At 41.6% G+C, this 19,693-nt stretch overlaps 1 protein-coding gene across 3 annotated transcripts in view; it reads right to left on the reverse strand.

Moving 5' to 3' along the window:
• The window catches only part of LOC133649686 (brevican core protein-like), a 38,765-nt gene extending 20,670 nt beyond the window's left edge, over positions 1–18,095 (reverse strand). For 2 of the 3 annotated variants that reach the window (XM_062046335.1, XM_062046333.1), the window contains exon 1: positions 7,581–7,734. In XM_062046335.1, coding sequence (XP_061902319.1) covers positions 7,581–7,600 — 20 coding nt within the window. In that variant the 5' untranslated portion in view covers positions 7,601–7,734. Of the gene's footprint in view, positions 1–7,580; positions 7,735–17,999 lie in introns of those variants that run through there. The other variant, XM_062046334.1, reaches the window with a different exon arrangement.
• Between the last annotated feature and the right edge of the window lie 1,598 nt (positions 18,096–19,693).

Here is a 19,693-nt window from a genome sequence, read left to right on the forward strand (position 1 = left end):
CCCCCACAAAAAATACATATTTTCAACCTGAAGCATACGAGTAAAAATATAGAAAGTACTATGTTCATTAATGGTAAGTATCTATACATTTTACAATTTAAAATGTGTGTAACAAGTGTGTGAGGACTCTATCGGGCTATTCATAGAAAAATGGGCATTTTTATGTATGCATTCATTATTCACGTTTTTTCACCATTTACCGGGAGACTATTCGGAGACAAACCCACGGATAGCAAAAACAAATATAATACAGGGTTATTCAGCTGTCGGCCCGTGGAATAAATCAGGCCTGGGAATGATGCCTGGGCAATTATTCCGACTCGGGGGCCCAAATTTAGAGAAACAAATGTGTCTGGGGGCCGGTATATCTGATTTTTAGTTACACTAATACAAAACCTCACCATGATGTCTGATTAAAAGCTAAAAATGTTATGACAGACCGCCTTAAAAAACGGAGTGGAATTTTACGTTTTTTTAATTAATGAGACACCCAGAATGTACATGAAAATAAAGAATGTGGGATTTACAATATTAACTATGACAATGAATATTGACAACATATGAACGTGGCCCAGAGGATCACTGCATGTCCTCTTACATCTCTAGAAGACCTGTATAAGAGACACTGCAACAGGAGAGCAAGCAGCATCCTCAGGGACTCATCCCACCCAGGTCACCACTGGCTTGAACTCTTGCCCTCAGGGAGGCGTTATAAGACCATCAAAGCAAGGACAAAGAGATTGAAAAACAGTTTCTATCCTAGAGCTGTTATTTCCCTAAACACTGCACGTACCTGAACACTCACCACTTTATTAACTTGCTTACCTCTGATAGAGATCTACTGTGCAATATGTTTCTAACATTTTATTATGTTTTTAAATTGTTTTATTTTGTTTGTTGTCTTAAGACTATTTTATGTAGGTTGTTTTGTTGTCCAATTTCGTTGTTTCCATACAATGACAATGGTTTATTTTTAAAAAAAAACTTCATTTTTTATTTTTTTCATAAAAAAATACAATCATGTGTGCTTACGGACTGTATCCATGCAGACTGTATTGATCTATATTGATATATAATGTAGGAACCAGAAATATTAATAATAGAAAGAAACAACCTTTTGTGCGAATGAGTGTGAATGAGTGTAAATGGGGGAGGGAGGTTTTTTTGGGTTGGTGCACTAATTGTAAGTGTATCTTGTGTTTTTATGTTGATTTAATAAAAAATAAAAAAATAAAATAATTATTTTTTATTTATTTTTTATTTCTTGTGCGGCCCGGTACCAATCGATCCACGGACCGGTACCGGGCCGCAGCCCAGTGGTTGGAGACCACTGATGTAGACCACAAGGAAGTAAAGAAAAAAAGGTAGAACAAAAACCCTAATATGATCCCTTGAAGGATATATTTTGGACAACACACAACAATACACTCTGGTGCCACCTCTCACACTCATTTACAATTCTTGAAAAATACTAAAATAAAAAATGTGACAGAGAGAAGACAAACTCTTTCTGAGGGAAAGGACTAGTGCGGAAGATTGGACCAGCACCAAAACACAAAGCGCTAAAATAAACATGCTTCCATGTCAGGAAAAGAGCGTTGATTTATTGCACAGCCTGTACTTGGCTGCTTGAACTTGAAACGATATCACGATGTGACATCATTTAACGAATGGAGTTACCTGATGAATTGCTGGGCTAAGAAAGTTGCTCTCAAGCCTCAGCAAGACACGGCGCTGAGAGCAAACTGCAAGTCTCAAAACTGAGGCTCCTCAATGCAGACCGCAAGCCATCCGCGTCCTCCGGCAGCGAAATGACACAGCGTCTCAGGCCAGTGGCAGGCAGCCACGGCTCCAACCATGGCACCAGTCTAGCCCTGTTATTAAGCTAGCAGGCAGCTAACGGCGTCCGTATGCTCGCTGTGTCCTCACACAACCTCCTCAGGCAACCCTCAGCACAATGCCAATGCACACCAACGACCCTCATTATGCTACACACTGATGAACTACACTAGACCTGGGCAAATTAAGGCCGGGGGTCGCATGCGGCCTGTTAAGCTTTTCAATCTGGCCCGCCGGACATTCCCAAATAATTTTTTTAGATCATTAAGATGGAAACTGTAGCTACCATTATGATGTGCAGTGATGTTTTCAAATAACCGCAAGTCTTGAACTATACAAAGTATTTCAATGGTTGGAATCTGCGCTTTTGCATGATATACTGGTTACTATGGTAATCTAAGTCACAGCAGCTCAGACGAGGCACCAAGCCGTGTGGGTGGGGTGCATTTCCACAGAGTGTTTCCAGAGCGGTCAGCCTGAAATGCGGGTTTTTACAACAAAGTTCTAAAGCTTGGTGATATATCAGATATATCAGATTGTAGGTGGGTTTTTTTTTACCCTTCGCGTTCATATTTCGCTGTGTTTGTTGCATTTTTGTTGCGTTTAGCCTGATTGTAAAACATGTCGATCGAGAAGGGGTGTGACGATCATATGTTGTCAATATTCAGTGTTTTATCGGTCATAGTTAATTATGTAAATCCCACATTCTTTATTTTCATGTACGTTCTGAGTGTCTCATTCAGGTAAAAAATGTACAATTCCATTCTGTTTTTTAAGGCAGTCTGTCATAACGTTTTTAGCACTCAATCAGACATTATTGTGAGGTTTTGTATTAATGTTCCTAAAAATAGGACCCAAGCACACATACTGTAAAGCAGATTTTCACAGCTTACACATTATATAATTATATTATATATTTCACATATATAAATATATGTGTGTGTGTGTGTATATATGTAAACATATGTGTGTGTATATATATATATGCATATATATATATATGTATATACTGTATATACAAGTATACATAGATAGATGGATATACCAGCCCCCAGATACATTTTTTTCTCCAAATTTGGCCCCCCGAGTCAAAATAATTGCCCAGGCCTGAACTATACTATGGAAGCATGCATGAATGCATTGGATGAATGGTTGGAATTTTGATTAGAGTAGATCAGATGGAATTATCTATGGAATAATCCATTCATACATTGATTTACTGATGGTTAATATAAATGTTTTTAATGCATCGAAATTCATTAAAGTTATGGGGGGATTTTCAGTAAACTTTCAGGAAATGTCCAAAAAGGGATAAGGAACAACAACTTTTCTACTATGTCACCTTACGCTTATGTTAAAGTTAAAGTACCAATGATTGTCACACACACACTGGGGGGGCGAAATTATTCTCTGCATTTGACCCATCACCCTTGAGCACCCCTTAGGGGGGTGAGGGGAGCAGTGGGCAGCAGCGGTGGCCGCGCCCGGGAATCATTTTTGGTGATTTATTACAAGCTAAACTTCTGTGTGTCTGTGGGTGTACAGGTATGCTAGCGGTCCCGCCTCCACCCACAGAGACAAAAACAGTGGGTGGCCTCAACTTCAAACTGATTCCATTTTGGGCATGATCGGGATAATCAACTTCTCTATGTGTGTGTGCGTGTGTGTGTGTATGCTAGCGGCCTCGCCTCCACCCAGGGAGACAAAGACAGTGGATGACTCACTATGAATTGTGAAAAACATAGCAACAATAGAAACATAACTGCCAAACTAAAATATTTGCTTAAAATAACGGTATTGAAGTATGTAAGAAATCATTGCACTTGCAAAAGACTGATCATCTTCACATACAGTACAGGTCAAAAGTTTGGACACACGTTCTCATTTCGATGCGTTTTCTTTATTTTCATGACTATTTACGTTGTAGATTGTCACGGAAGGCATCAAAACTATGACACCTGTCAAGTGAAAACCATTTCAGGTGACTACCTCTTGAAGCTCATCGAGAGAATGCCAAGAGTGTGCAAAGCAGTAATCAGAGCAAAGGGTGGCTATTTTGAAGAAACTAGAATATAAAACATGTTTTCAGTTATTTCACCTTTTTTTGTAAAGTACATAACTCCACTTGTGTTCATTCATAGTTTTGAAGCCTTCAGTGACAATCTACAATAGTCGTGAAAATAAAGAAAACCCATTGAATGAGAAGGCGTGTCCAAACTTCTGGCCTGTACTGTACATATATGCATACATATATATATAAGCAGCGGGCCCTCGCTACAAGCACTGATGACTTCTCTGAGACGGCCCAAACACAACTCCTCTAAATAACTAGTGTGGGACTGAAAGAACTTCTTTGAAAGACAAATAATTCCTGTCTTGTTTCCTGGCCAGCTGGGTGGGCTGCGAGCTGCTATCACTATTAGTATGCTCCACAAGAAAAGCAGAAAGAAAGCGAGCAGCGGGCCAGGAGGACAGCTGCGCACTGTGCTGCCCCGTACAAAAAGCTTGAAAGCCTCCGGGGGGTGGGGGGGATTAAAGGACGGACACTGGCACACTTGCTTGCTTTTTTTTGGTCCCCTCTTCTTCTTTTCACTTGCTCTTTTTTGGTTTGAAACCAAACAGAGAATGGCTTTAGTCGCTCTCTCTTTCTCTGCTTACAGATATCATGAAAGGCTTGTGGTGCCTTCATTGCATCAGTTTCGCTTTGGGGCACCAAAAGCTTGTCAGCGGTATTTTGGCAAAGAGGGCAAAATACAGAAGGAGGAGACTGATTACAGCTTTGGACAATAAAATTTAGACTTTAGGGCTAGAAGTCAATTCTGCCACAGGACCCAATATTAAGGTCAACTTTACAGCTGTTTATCACCTGAAATAACCCAATCCCACACTGCAGTAATGTTATGTAATAGTATAAATTCTCAGCACACAAGGTTGTCCTTAGAGTGCCTCTAAAGAAAGGAGGCGCCCCAGAACGAATAAATGGACAGTGGAGGGTGTGGCAAATGTTTAAAAGCACTTGAGCTCAATCAAATAGACAATTGAAAATGACTTTAACCTCCTTATGACATTTTGTTTTTGTTATATGCATATCATATATTAATATAATACAAATAATGCATTTTACATAATGAAACAGTAAAGATATGTAAAATGTATATATATAATTAAATTTGAATTTAATAATTCAAATATAAAAAAATATACCATACATTCAGTAGGCTATAGCTGACACATACAGGCCTACACATATATTTAATAATAAAATAATAATAATAGTAAATAATTATATTTTTACTCAATATTTTCAAACTTCACTTCTTTTTTTTTCTACTTTATTGCAATGATTTTACAAAATTATACAATATCTTTTCGTTTAACATTGCCTTTTTTAAAAAACAAATATATAATTACGCTTCATAAAAACACTTTGTAATCTTAAATCATCTTTTTTTGTTTGTTTGTTTTAGTCTGGCTTTTTTCTCCTTTTAATAAATTTTTACTATATTTTTGCCCATCAGTTTTGTTGTCTCCATCTTCCAGAAGAAGATGGATGGTTTTGTTGTCTTACTATATTCTGCATGATTTTTCCCAAGAGTGATTTTTAATGTTAAATTTTAACTTTTACCTTTTACAGGTGTACTATACACTGGCAGTTACACAACAAAACACCAAAGCCTAAAAAAAGTAGATTTTTTTTTTTCTTCAAAGAGCATTAAACTTTTTGGATTGTTTTCTACATCCTTTTGCTCAAATCTCTCAATCCACAAACAAAAATACCCAATGTTTTTTTTAACCCTTTGAAGGACTTTTTATCAAATGATGTCACAGTTGTCAATTAGCACATTTGTATAACATGACTTATTTTATAAATGTAATAAACCTGTGATATTATCTGACTAAAAGGTCTTAAAAATATCATTTAATAAACATTACATGTTTGATATTTTTATTTTGGACTGAAGTTTACACAGCAAAAAAATAAAAAAATAATCCAACATTTTTTTTACGCCCTTCAAAAACTTAAGGACTTTTATGTCCTGTTTGGACTTGAAGCTAATTAAAAATAAAATCTCCTCAAAGGGTATATAAAGTATACAAGATCGAAACTAATTCAAGCATGACAAACCATAACTCATGCTTTCAGTTTCTGTTTTGCTTCACTGACTTAACATCTGACCTGAGGCCACCAGTGGGACTTTAAAAGTGGTCCACTCAACCATCTTCTTACAGTGGGTACAGAATTTTTTCTCTTTTTGTATCATTGCAGCCATTTGCTAAAATCAAAAAAGTTATTTTTATTTTTCATTAATGTACAGACAAAAACAGGAATGTAAAAATGTTTGTTAATTTATTAAAAATAAAAAACTCTAAATCAAATGTAACTAAGTACTCAGACCCTTTGCTCAATACTTTGTGGATGCACCTTTGGCAGCAACAAAGTATTTTTAAATACGACGCTACAAGCTTGACACACCTATCTTTGGGCAGTTTTGCCCAATACCCTTATCAGCACCTCTCAAACTCCATCAAATTGGATGGGAAGTGTTGCTTTTCATCCAGGATGTCGCTGTACATTGCTGCATTCATCTTAGTCTAGTCAGGGAGGTGACCAAGAACCCCATGGTCACTCTGTCAGAGCTATACAGCAGTCCTCTTTGGAGAGAGGAAAACCATCTCTGCAGCAATCCACCAATCAGGCCTGTATGGTAGAGTGGCCAGACGGAAGCCATTTCTTAGTAAAAAGTTTAACAAAATATTTGACCCTCAGACCACGAGAAACCAAGCATGGCTCATCACCATGCACGATACCATCCCGACAGTGAAGCATGGTGGTGGCAGCATCATGCTGTGGGGGTGTTTTTCAGCGCCAGGAACTGAGAGACTAGTCAGGATGGTGGAAAAGATGAATGCAGCAATGTACAGAGACATCCTGGATGAAAACCAACACTTTCCATCCAATCTGATGGCACTTGAAAGGTGCCGCAAAGAAGAATGGGTGAAACTGCCCAAAGATTGGTGTGCCAAGCTTGAGACTGTAATTGCTGCCAAAGATGCATCAACAAAGTATTGAGCAAAGGGTCTAAATATTTATGTACATGGGATTTTTGAGTTTATTTTTAATTAATTTGCCAAAAATTATACATTTCTGTTTTTTTTAATCAAGATTGGGAGCTAAGTGTACATTAACGAAAAAGGAAATTAACTTTTTTGATTTTAGCAAATGGCTGCATCGAAACAAAGAGTGAAAAATTTAAAAGGGGTTTGAATACTTTCCATACCCGCTGTATATGCACCTGCATGGCCATGAGCAGAGGTCACAGAGCCCACTCAATGGCTGCGCTTTGGACATACTGTAAAATAATTACCATGATTTCACAGCATTTAACAGTTTTTTTCACAGTAAAATGCTGTAATCAAAATTCACTGCAACATTACAAATGACTGTAAAAACACAGTATCATTATATTTCACAGTAAAATCCTGTGAATGTTAAAGTAATGCAATTTCTAACGAGCAATTTGCTTTTGATTACAATGACAAATTTAAAAGAAAAATGTCTCCTTTTTCATACAGAAATGAATGAAAAGTAATATGCAAAGCACAATAGTGGGGAAAGTTCCTCAATATTACCAGCAAGAAAAGTAATCCAGCAAATATCGCATGTGCAAAGTTGGATACAATAAGTGTCAGAGACTGCACCATCTATGATTAGAACAATGAAAATAGCCAAAAAAGCCTACCTGACTCTTTGAAGCAGCATCTTGTTGAAAAGTGTCCACTTGTCTCTTTGCTGCAGTGCGACTGATCCTCTTGGGGGCAAAAAGAGTCTCTGGTTGCAGCGCTCTGCAGCTTCTGATGGGAGCCGCTTCTTGATGTGTCTAACCCACTCGACGGGTCCGGGAGAGAAGGAAGGAGTTGAAAGTCAAGGAACAAAACCCCGAACTGCCCCCTTAGGGATGGACATGGCGCATGCTTGTCAAGCCACGGTGCAGATGAGGAGTGGAGAGGGTGTGTGTGTGTGTGTGTGTGTGTGTGTGTGTGTGTGTGTGTGTGTGAGTGTGTGTGTGTGTGTGTGTGCGGTGTGAAGTTGTGGAGCTGTTCTAAGTGTTTTTTTATGACGTATATTTATCCTGCAAGAGAAACTACATAATGTTGAAGCGTGCACTTACAACTGCTTTGATTTTATTACCTGATACGTGCCACAAAAAAGCTTTGCGATGTGAAAGTGGAGTATATACAGTAGTACCACAAAAAATACATCAGATGGCACTAAAAAAGCTTGTAGATTTATTCCGAAATGTTAAATATATGGATAAAGTTGTTGACATATTTATAGTTTGGTTTTTCAATTATGAATATGGTTGTGACTCTGCTCCTGTCAACTCTCTCTGTCCTTTGTTCTGCAATGTGGAGCAACTGAACAGCGTGAACTGTACTAAAAGTTCTTACATTTTATTCTGTTATTTTCAATGTATCCATTGCTATTATTACTACTATCATTCTTAACTTTTAAGTTCAAATGTATTTATATTTTATTTTCATATATTTAAAATGTATATATTGTACATACAGTTGTGATCAAAAGTTTACATACACTTGTAAAAAACAATGTCATGGCTGTCTTGAGTTTCCAATCATTTCTACACTCTTATATTATTGTTATAGAGTGATTGGAGTACATACTTGTTGGTCACAAAAAACATTCATGAAGTTTGGTTCTTTTATGAATTTATTATGGGTCTACTGAAAATGTGACCAAATCCGCTGGGTCAAAAGTATACATACAGCAATGTTAATATTTGGTTACATGTCCCTTGGCAAGTTTCACTGCAATAAGGCGCTTTTGGTAGCCATCTACAAGCTTCTGGCAAGCTTCTGCTTGAGTTTTTGACCACTCCTCTTGACAAAATTGGTGCAATTCAGCTAAATTTGTTGGTTTTCTGACATGGACTTGTTTCTTCAGCATTGTCCACACGTTTAAGTCAGGACTTTGGGAAGGCCATTCTAAAACCTTAATTTCAGCCTGATTAACCATTCCTTTACCACTTTTGACATGTGTTTGGGATCATTGTCCTATTGAAACACCCAACTGCGCCCAAGACCCAACCTCCGGGCTGATAATTTTAGGTTGTCCTGAAGAATTTGGAGGTAATTATCTTGTGGAATACAATCGGACCGGGCTCGTGTCTGCAGTGATCGCTGTGTAAAATGTTTGTTTGAACATTTGATTTGTTTGAGGAACTTTCTGTGATGTAATCACGTTTATTCTCTACTTCATTAGTAGTGTTTGAGAGCAGAACTTAACGTAAGAAAAGGACAAGAGATCTGTGGAAGGGGCGTGGTCCAAAAGTAATGGAAAAAATAGTTTATGAACAGGTCGATAGTTACCTTGCCACTAATAAACTCATGTACAAATTCCAACCTGGCTTCAGAGCTAACCACTCCACTGACACATGCCTTCTCTATCTGACCGACCACATCAAACATGAGGTGGACGCAGGCAAATACTGCGGCATGGTCATGCTGGACCTTCAGAAGGCCTTTGACACCATGATTTGATAAAACCTCATTGAGCTGGATGCAATCTTACTTGGAAGGGAGGAAACAGGTGGTAGAGGTGAACGGCACCGTGTCCCCATCTCTCAGTAAGCTGTGGAGTCCCCCAAGGCAGTATATTAGGGCCTTTAATGTTCCTAATATACATAAACGACATGTCATCAGCATGCGACTGTGAATTGTTCTTGTTTGCGGATGACTTGGCCCTGCTGGTATCCGGCACGGACAAGTCACAGGTGGAGAAAATCCTCAGTGCTGAACTGGCTCGCTGACAACAAGCTATCCATACACTTGGGTAAAATGGAAGCCATCCTATTTGGGTCCCACATCAACCTTAAGAAAGTCAGTGACTTCACTATAAAAGTGGGTGACATTATTATCACCAGGAAAGATGAGGTCATCTACCTAGGTTCAATTCTAGAGGCTAATCTTTCCTTTGATAAAACGGCAACCAAGGTAATCAAAAAGGTCAACCAACGAACGAGATTTTTCTATAGAATCTCCTCTCTGGTCAACAAAAGCACCATGAAGATTTTAGGGGGAACTCTCATTCAACCCTTTTTCGATTACGCATGCACCTCCTGGTACCCTAGCACCTCCAAAACCCTCAAATCTAGACTCCAAACATCCCAGAATAAACTAGTCAGATTACTTCTAGACCTCCACCCCAGATCACACCTCACACCTACCCACTTCTCCAAAGTGGGCTGTCTCAGGGTGGAGGACAGAGTAAAACAACTCGCACTGAGCCTAGTCTATAAAATCTGCTACACCTCCCTGATACCTAAGTACATGTCAAACTACTTCCTTAACGTAAATGACCGCCATAACCACAACACCAGGGGGAGCTCCACTAACCATGTTAAACCCAGATTTCGATCTAACAAAGGTCTTAACTCATTCTCTTTCTATGCCACATCAATATGGAATGCACTCCCAACAGGTGTAAAAGAAAGGGCATCTCTATCCTCCTTCAAAACCGCACTAAAAGAACACCTCCAGGCAACTTCAACCCTAAACTAACACCCTCCCTTCCACATTCTTCCTCCCCGGATTATAAATAATCAAATGTAAATAATCAAATGTAGATACTTATTCTTATGCTTTCTGATCGCTCTCTCTCTCTATGTCCACTACTTGCTGTACATATCTTACCAAGTCAGTCCTAAACTGTTTCAATGTCCATTTCTCTGATGATACAATTGTTGATGACCGAAGTGTTGATATCAACCAAACCTAACCCCCCCTCCACATCCCGGATTGTAAATAATGTAAATAATTCAATGTATATACTCTGATGATTATCTTGTGTGATGGCTCTATTAAGATGATAGTATATAGCTGTATCATGAATCAATTTAAATTTAAATTTGACTTAAACAAGTTGAAAAACTTATTCGGGTGTTACCATTTAGTGGTCAATTGTACGAATTATGTACTGCACTGTGCAATCTACTAATAAAAGTTTCAATCAATCAATCAATCAATTCCCTGCGGGCGGGGTGTGTGCAGATGAAGCAGCAGACCGGTGAGTGGATATCTCAGCTGGAACGAGTTATCTAATCACCTGTCCCTTTATTAGCAAGGTCGGAGACCATGGTGGGGAGATGGCTGGAGAGCAAGAAAGAGGAAACCCAGAAGAGACTGCTGAAAAGCAACCCCAGACTTTGGGAAAAGAGAAAAACATAAAGACTGCTGAAAAGCAACAGTAGACTTTGAAAAATAAAGAAAAATAAAAGACTATTTAAAACGCTGCATCGGAGGGTTGTGCTGGTTCCTGTGGTCTAGAAGAACCCTGAATAGAGAGACATTCACAAGTGGCGCCCAGAAAAGCAGACCACAGAAGAGAATGTCGGCACCAACCCCGCTGGAGGCGCTTGGTCGAGTGCTGGCCGAGGTGTCAGCGGCAAGCCAGTAGCAGACTCAGGTGCTGCAGGTATTGATGGGCAGAGCAGAGACATCGGCAGGGGGGGCCACGGCCTCCATGAAGCGCATGGCGGAGGACCCCCATGCATTTTTAGACGTCTTTGAGGCCACAGCGACGTCGTGCAAATGCCTGGAAGAGGAATGGGGCGTAAAACAGCTGCCGCTCCTGGTGGGGGAGGCGCAGCGGGCGGCGTTGAGTCTCCCAACGGCGGCCCGCATGCAGTACGCCAACCTACGCCACGCCATACTGGATCGGGTCGGCAGCAGCCCTGAAGACCACCGCCTGAGATTCCGAGCCATGAGGTTGGGACCAGATGACCGGCCCTTCGTGTTAGCGTACCAGCTGAGGGACGCTGCAACCTGGTGGCTCCAACCCAACGGTCAAGACCCAAAGATGTTTAGAACAATTTATCGATGCCATCCCGGCCAGGACCGCCGCATGGGTGAGATACCACCGACCACAGGAGGTGAAGACAGTGGTAACACTGGCGGAGGATCACCTGGCGGCCGAAAGGCCCACCCCAGCACCCCGCCGCCGACTCGCACCCCAGGAGGGGACACCCCTGGAGCAGCGACCACGCACGGCCGAGCCACCCGGGACCCAACAGGCAGGTCCCCCACTCGGGCATTAAAAAAAAAAAACACACACACACACACCCATGCACGCATCCATATATACACAGCAAGGGGGGGGCCACGGGGCAATAATGTCTCCTCTGCTTGTTCATTTCAGGGTACCGCCGCTGGGGAGAGGGGGCTTCCCTCGCAGATGGCACCTCGGACACCAGGGCCAGTGTGCTGGGGGTGTGGACAGCCCGGACACGTGTGCCGGAAATTCTCCTTGATGGAGGTGGGGCAGGTGATGCAGGTTGTCGGGCCCCCAGCACCCGCCCCCGATCTGGGGGAGACGTACTGCGTCCCGGTAAGGGTGCAAGGTGGTACATACCAGGCGATGGTGGATTAGGGCTGCAAACAGTCCATGATCCACCAAAACCTGGTTCAACCCGGGCATTGAGGCAGGGGACACGGGGGAGAATTAGGTGTATTCATGGGGCTGTGTGTTAAGGTTGCCGTAAGCGCGCACCTTACGCACCCCGTAATTTTAGGGACAAATTGGCCGGGATTTAACCATCTGGTGACACAATGTGTGGGGGAGCGTTCACGGACTGTAGGAGAGGGGAGTATCCGTGCAGTTCTCAGTGGCGACGCGGGATCATCCGATACTGCCGAGCGGGAACCGGCGGGGGTTTCGCGGGAGGCCCCCCCGGCCCCCCGGTGGCAACCTACGGAGGATTTTCCCCTCGAGCAGTCCCGGGATGAAACCTTACGCGCGGCCTGGGACCAGGTGGATTACATCGACGGTCAGCTGGTGCGCCCGGGGAAAGCGCGGGTATTCCCCCATTTTTCAATTATTCGGGATAGGTTATACCGAGTGGGCCGTGACACTCAGACCGGGGAGGAATACACCCAGTTGTTGGTGCCAAAACACCGCCGGGAAATGGTTTTCCAGGCGGCGCATTTTAATCCCATGACTGGCCACATGGGGTATGATAAGACACTTAATCGGGTTATGGTCCGATTCTATTGGCCGGGCCTCCAGGCAGACGTGCGCCGTTGGTGCGCTGCCTGCCCGGACTGCCAACTGGTGAACCCAGCGGCCACCCCAAAGGCGCCCTTGCGCCCATTACCGCTCATGGAGGTCCCGTTCGAAAGAATTGGGATGGACCTCATCGGACCATTTCACCTGAGCGCACGGGGATACCGCTATGTGTTAGTCCTGGTGGATTACGCAACGCGCTATCCCGAAGCAGTGCCGCTGCGCTCTATCTCTGCCAAGAGTGTTGCGCAAGCTCTGTTTCAGGTCATCTCCCGAGTCGGAATCCCGAAAGAGATTCTGACTGACCAGGGCACGTCCTTTATGTCACACACGATAGAGGAACTATACGGATTACTGGGAATTAAGGCCATCCGCACCAACGTATATCATCCACAAACAGATGGGCTGGTGAAGAGATTGAATAAAATGCTGGAAACCATGATCCGTAAATTTATGCACGAGGACAAACCGAATTGGGATAAATGGCTGGACCCCCTAAAGATTGCGATGCGGGAGGTACCCCAGGCCTCCGGAGGTTTTGCACCTTTTGAGTTATTGTACGGCCGGAGGCCTCGGGGAGTGCTGGACGTCATTAAGGAAAGCTGGGAGGAAGGTCCGAGCTCCAGCAAAAATGAAATTCAGTACATCATGGACATGCGAACAAAACTCCACACAGTGGGGCACTTGTCTTGCGAGAATTTGCTCCGCGCCCAGGAGCGTCAACAGCGCACATATAACAAGGGGACCCAGCTACCCAAATTTGCACCGGGAGAAAAAGTGTTTGTATTACTCCCAACATCCAGCTCAAAATTACTTGCGAGGTGGCAGGGACCCTTCAAGGTCACACGGCAAGTGGGTGATGTGGATTATGAGGTTTGACGCTCGGACCGACGCGGAGACACTCAGATTTACCATCTGAACCTACTGAAGGCATGGAGTGAGGCGGAGCCTGTTTCCATGGTGACGGTAGTGAGGGAGGAGGAGGAGTTGGGACCAGAGATCCCGCGCTCTGCCCCGCCCCCTCGGCTTCCCTGTGACAACCAGCTCACGTTAGCGCAGAGAGCGGATGTTGCTAAACTGCAGCGGCGCTTCTCTAATGTGTTCTCCTCTCGGCCCGGCCGCATGAATCTCATCCAACATCATATTGAGACTAGCCCGGGGGTTACGGTGCGGTCTCTGCCATATCGGCTTCCCGAACACAAGCGCAAAGTAGTTCGGGAGGAATTAAAGATCAAGCTGAAGTTGGGTGTAATAGAAGAATCCCACAGCGCGTGGTGCAGTCCCATCGTTCTGGTGGGGAAGAAGGATGGGACTGTACGGTTCTGCGTGGATTACCGCAAGGTGAATGAAAAATCACGGTTTGACGCGTACCCAATGCCTCGGGTCGACGAGCTCCTGGATCGCTGGGCACTGCTCGTTTTTTCACGACACTGGATTTAACCAAGGGCTACTGGCAGATTCCCTTGTCACCAGAGTCCCGAGAAAAAACGGCCTTTTCCAGTCCGGAAGGTTTGTACCAGCGCCTCATGGACCGAGTGCTGCGCCCCCACGCAGCATACGCGGCGGCATTACCTTATACGGTGCGGCCACAAGTAGACAAGACAGCGGCGATCGCAGCCTGTCCACCCCCCAAGACAAAAAAAGAGGTGAGGCAGTTTTTGGGACTGGCGGGGTATTACCGCCGATTTATTCCCCGGTTCGCGGATTTGATCAGCCCACTGACTAACCTCACCCGAAAGGGTGCTCCAGATATGGTCCAGTGGACGGAGCAGTGCCACCGGGTGTTTGAGAAGGTGAAAACAGCCCTCTGCGAGGAGCCGGTACTGCACATGCCTAACTTTACCATCCCTTTCTGTCTGCAGGCGGACGCGTCGGGCCGGGGATTGGGGGCGGTGCTGTCCCAGCGGGTGGAGGACGTCGACCGCCCCGTATTGTACATCAGCCGGAAACTCTCGGACCGAGAGGCGAGGTACTGTACGGTGGAGAGGTAGTGCCTCGCCATCCGGTCGGCGGTCGGGGCCCTCCGTACTACCTGTTGGGGCGCGCCTTCAGTCTCTGCTCGGACCACAAACCGCTCCAATGGCTCCACCGCAAGAAGGACGCCAACGCGCGGATCACCCGGTGGTACCTTGCGTTGCAGCCCTACAACTTCCGGGTGGTCCACAGGCCGGGCACGCAGATGGCCGTGGCCGACTTCCTCTCGCGCCCTGCTATGGGGGGGTTGGGGGGAGAGTGGCCGCGGCCGGACGACTGCCCGGCCTGAGTCTGGCGGTGGAGGTATGTGGAAGGGGCGTGGTCCACGTGTTCCCTGCGGGCGGGGTGTGTGCAGATAGACAGCAGACAGGTGAGTGGATATCTCAGCTGGAACGAGTTATCTAATCACCTGTTCCTTTATTAGCAGCGTCGGAGACCATGAGAGGGGGGTGGCTGGAGAGCAAGAAAGAGGAAACCCAGAAGAGACTGCTGAAAAGCAACCCCAGACTTTGGGAAAGAGAAAAACATAAAGACTGCTGAAAAGCAACACGAGACTTTGAAAAAGAAAGAAAAATAAAAGACTATTGAAAACGCTGCATCGGAGGGTTGTGCCGGTTCCTGTGGTCTAGAAGAACCCTGAATAGAGAGACCTTCACAAGATCGCATTAGTTTGTGTTCTTTTGTGGTTGCTATGACTAAACATAACTATGAAGACCTGGTTGTGCCAATAAACTAACAAACTAAGTCCTATAAATAAATATTGTGATTGTTGGTCCAATCCACCGTATTTTTGTTGTCAATTTTCATAACTGAAACTAAAAGCTTAGTTGTCATTGTGCTGCACCAATTTTGTCAAAAGGAGTGGTCAAAAATTCAACCAGAAGCTTGCCAGAAGCTTGTGAATGGCTACCAAAAGCACCTTTTTGCAGTGAAACTTGCCAAAGGACATGTAACCAAATACTAACATTGCTGTATGTATACTTTAGACCCAGCAGATTTGGTCACATTTTCAGTAGTTCAGTAGACCCATAATAAATTCATAAAAGAACCAAACTTCATGAATGTTTTTTGTGACCAACAAGTATGTACTCCAATCACTCTATAACAAAAAAATAAGAGTTGTAGAAATTATTGGAAACTCAAGACAGCCATGACATTTTTCTTTACAAGTGTATGTAAACTTTTGACCACAACTGTGTATGTGTGTGTGTGTGTATATATATATATATATATATATATATATATATATATATATATATATATATATATATATATATATATATATATATATATATATATACATATATATATATATATATATATATATATATATATATATATATATATATATATATATATGATCATTTAGATAGTAATTGTTATTTTTATTGGTGTACAGCACGTTGTGTTGCAACTTGCTTGTGTATGAAAAGTGCTTTATAAGAAACGTTTTGATTGATAAAAAGGCAGCTGCACACAAAAACAACCTGCAAAATATGTATTAATTCAGGATATCTACTTAGAAGCACCTGCTAGCTAGAAGTACTAACATGCAAATCGCAAATTAACTTTTCCAATACATTTTGGAGTTTTTTATTTAGTAGTGTAAATATATACTGTGTATGTCGATGCTTATATCCACTCTCTGAGATTTTTTTTCTGTAATGTGGGGCAGTAGAGCGGTGTGCTAAGGAAACAGCTGACTTAAATAAAAATACATACTTCTGCCTTCCAAGAAACAGCCTAGTAAATAGGTTTTGTTACATGCCTGCTCCTTAAAAGTACATATGTGTAAATATGGGAATAATTAATTTCTTGGTAGAATGAAAATTTATTGATTCATGCTGCTGTCGACTCTCCCCGTCCTTTTTTTTCTCCAATGCGATGCAGCAAAGCCTAGTTGCAAAGTCAACAGCTGGCAAAATGTGGTAAAATGTTATATTTAATTATATATGATAGTTTTGAGTTTGTATAGTTTTTAGTCAAAGTTAAATAAATATGTTGATAACGTTTTTGACATATTTTTTATTATTATAGTTTGTTTTTTCAATTATGAATATGGGCGTGACTCTACTCCTGCTGACTCTCCCTGTCCTTTTTTCTGCAATGTGGAGCAACACAACTAATCTGAAGGTTCTTACAATTTATTCTGTTCTTTCTTTTATTTATATGCAATTATTACTACTATTACTTTTACCTTTTTGTTATTTTTATTTAATTAATTATTTATTCATATTTTCTTTTCATATATTTAAAAATACATACATATGTATATATATATGTATATATATATATATATATATATATATATATATATATATATATATATATATATATATATATATATATATACATATATATATATATATATATATATATATATGTATATATATATATATATATATATATATATATATATATATATATATATATATATATAACTTTTTATAGATACATTTTTATTGGTATACAGCACTTTGTGTTGCAACTTGCTATAACAAATAGTTTTGATTGATTGATTAGTTAAGGAGGTGGCTGATCTACACAGAAAAACAACCCGCAAAATATGTAATTAATCTACAGTATATAGAAGCGCCTGCTAGATCAAAATATTTAAGTGCAAATTGTAAATTAACTTTTCCAATAGCAGATTCTTATTAGTCTGAATATACAGTATAGACGTCTATACTCCTATTCACTCTGATCCGCCTACTATTTAGAAGTACATCGGTAAAATATATGAATATTTTTAAGTTTTTTGGTAGCATGAATATGTATTCATTCATGCTCCTGTCAAATTTTCCTGTGCTTTTTTCTTCCTGTGACGTAGCACTAGCAGAGCCTAGTTGCAAAGTCAACAGCTGGCAAAATGTGGTAAAACTTCAAAAAATGTATGATAGTTGTGTTTACATAGTTTTTAGTAAAAGTGGTGTACTTTAAATGTAAATAGTAGTTTTTCAGTTTTTCCTGTCAGAAAACCTGCACATAAAAAAAAGATTTGTCAATGGTATCTAATTAATAAATTATATCAAATTATAACACCATCATGTGTGCTCTTTTGAGATAGGTAGCAGGAATCGGTGCAATTTTCATCAATTGTGTGTACCTGTGACCTGGGCTGAATGGTGCTTTGTGGTGCAACGGTGGAGGCTGTCAGTGCACACCTGAGGAATCTAGCACCCGCACACCAGCACAGCCGTCTGAGAGGGAAATGTCAAGGCTGACGGGGCAGAAAAGAAGCTTGACGTGCATACTCGCCGCTTAACACCATAGAAAGTAAACTTGAATATACAAACCCTGGCAATTTTGGAATCACCTGACTTGGAGGATGTTCATTCAGTTGTCTAGGTTTATAGAAAAAAAAAAGCAAATAACAGACATGAAACAAAACAATTTGTCAAGTGGCAAGTTTATGGCTGGCTTGGGGGAAAAAAAAGACATTTAATAGTGGTCACTAAGTTTCATTTTTAGATCAAGCAGTAAAAATAATTATGGAATCACTCTGTACATTTTCATTTCCAAAGCGAACACCGGCATCAGCTTAATTCTGTTCATTAGTCTTCAGTTAAAAATAATTATTCACACCTCGAAGAGCTGTTGCACCAGGTGGATTGACATGAATCATGGCTTCAACATCCATCCATTTTCTACCGCTTGTCCCTTTCGGGGTCGCGGGAGCCTATCTCAGCATGAGAGATGTCATTTGAAACAAGAGAGTGGATTATCAAACTTCTTCAAGAAGGTAATTTACCACACAATGTTGCAAAAGATGTTGATTGTTCAGAGTTAGATGTGTCTAAAATCTGGACCAAGTACAAACAACATGGTAAAATTTTAAAAAGGCAAGCATTCTAGTAGATCAAGGTAAACATCAAAGCGACCAGACTGAAAACCTAAGGCAATATGTCTTGAAAATAGAAAATGCACAGCAAAACAAATGAACAAATGGGTCTGTGGCCAGACTGTAAGAAAGTGTATTAAGGAAATAAGATCTAAATACAAAAAAAACAAACGAAAGCTGTCATTAACAACTAGACATAAAAAACAAGGTTAAAGATAAGCAAACGTGGACTGTGTGTAACCCGCCTGGTTAATTCTCTGCTTTTCTGTTCTCCCCGGGACTCAAACTTGTGTCGCCCGGCATGAGAGACGAGCGTGCGAGCTACCGCCCTAAAAGCCCTAGCTATCAACCCGGTAACCAGCGCTGCTCTTGAGGTTGTCAGGGAGTGAGGTTTACCAACGCACACATGGCCCAGCCACACTGGCTGGCCTCCGTTACATATGAATGACTGGATGAAAGTCATATTCAGTGTTGAATCGCAAACATGCATTGGGCAAGGTGATAATGCTGGAATTTTTGTTTGGTGTTGTTCCAATGAATTTTATGAAGATGAATACATGACGAAAACATGCACATTTCCAAAGTCATTGATGATATGGGGCTGCATGTCAAATAATGGCACTGGGGACATGGCTGCAAATGCGCAAGTTTACAGTGACATTTTCTTATTCCGTTAATTGAAAGGATGTTTGGGGATGATGATGTCATTTTTCAAGATGATAATGCAACTTGCCATATAAAAAAAACAGTAACAACTTTCCTTGAAGAAAGATACCGTACATAATGTCAATGCCATGGCCTGCAAAAAGTCTAAGATATTGTTATTATGAGCGCTGTTCAAGATTTGTTTGATATACTTTTGAAGTTAAGTATTTCCCATTTAAGTATTATCTTGATATTATTTGTATTTCTTAGAACACACTTTTTCTACGGGTGTTTTGTAAAGCACCCGCTCAGCG

This window comes from Entelurus aequoreus, linkage group LG05, assembly GCF_033978785.1.
Source record: "Entelurus aequoreus isolate RoL-2023_Sb linkage group LG05, RoL_Eaeq_v1.1, whole genome shotgun sequence".
Lineage (NCBI taxonomy): Eukaryota > Metazoa > Chordata > Actinopteri > Syngnathiformes > Syngnathidae > Entelurus > Entelurus aequoreus.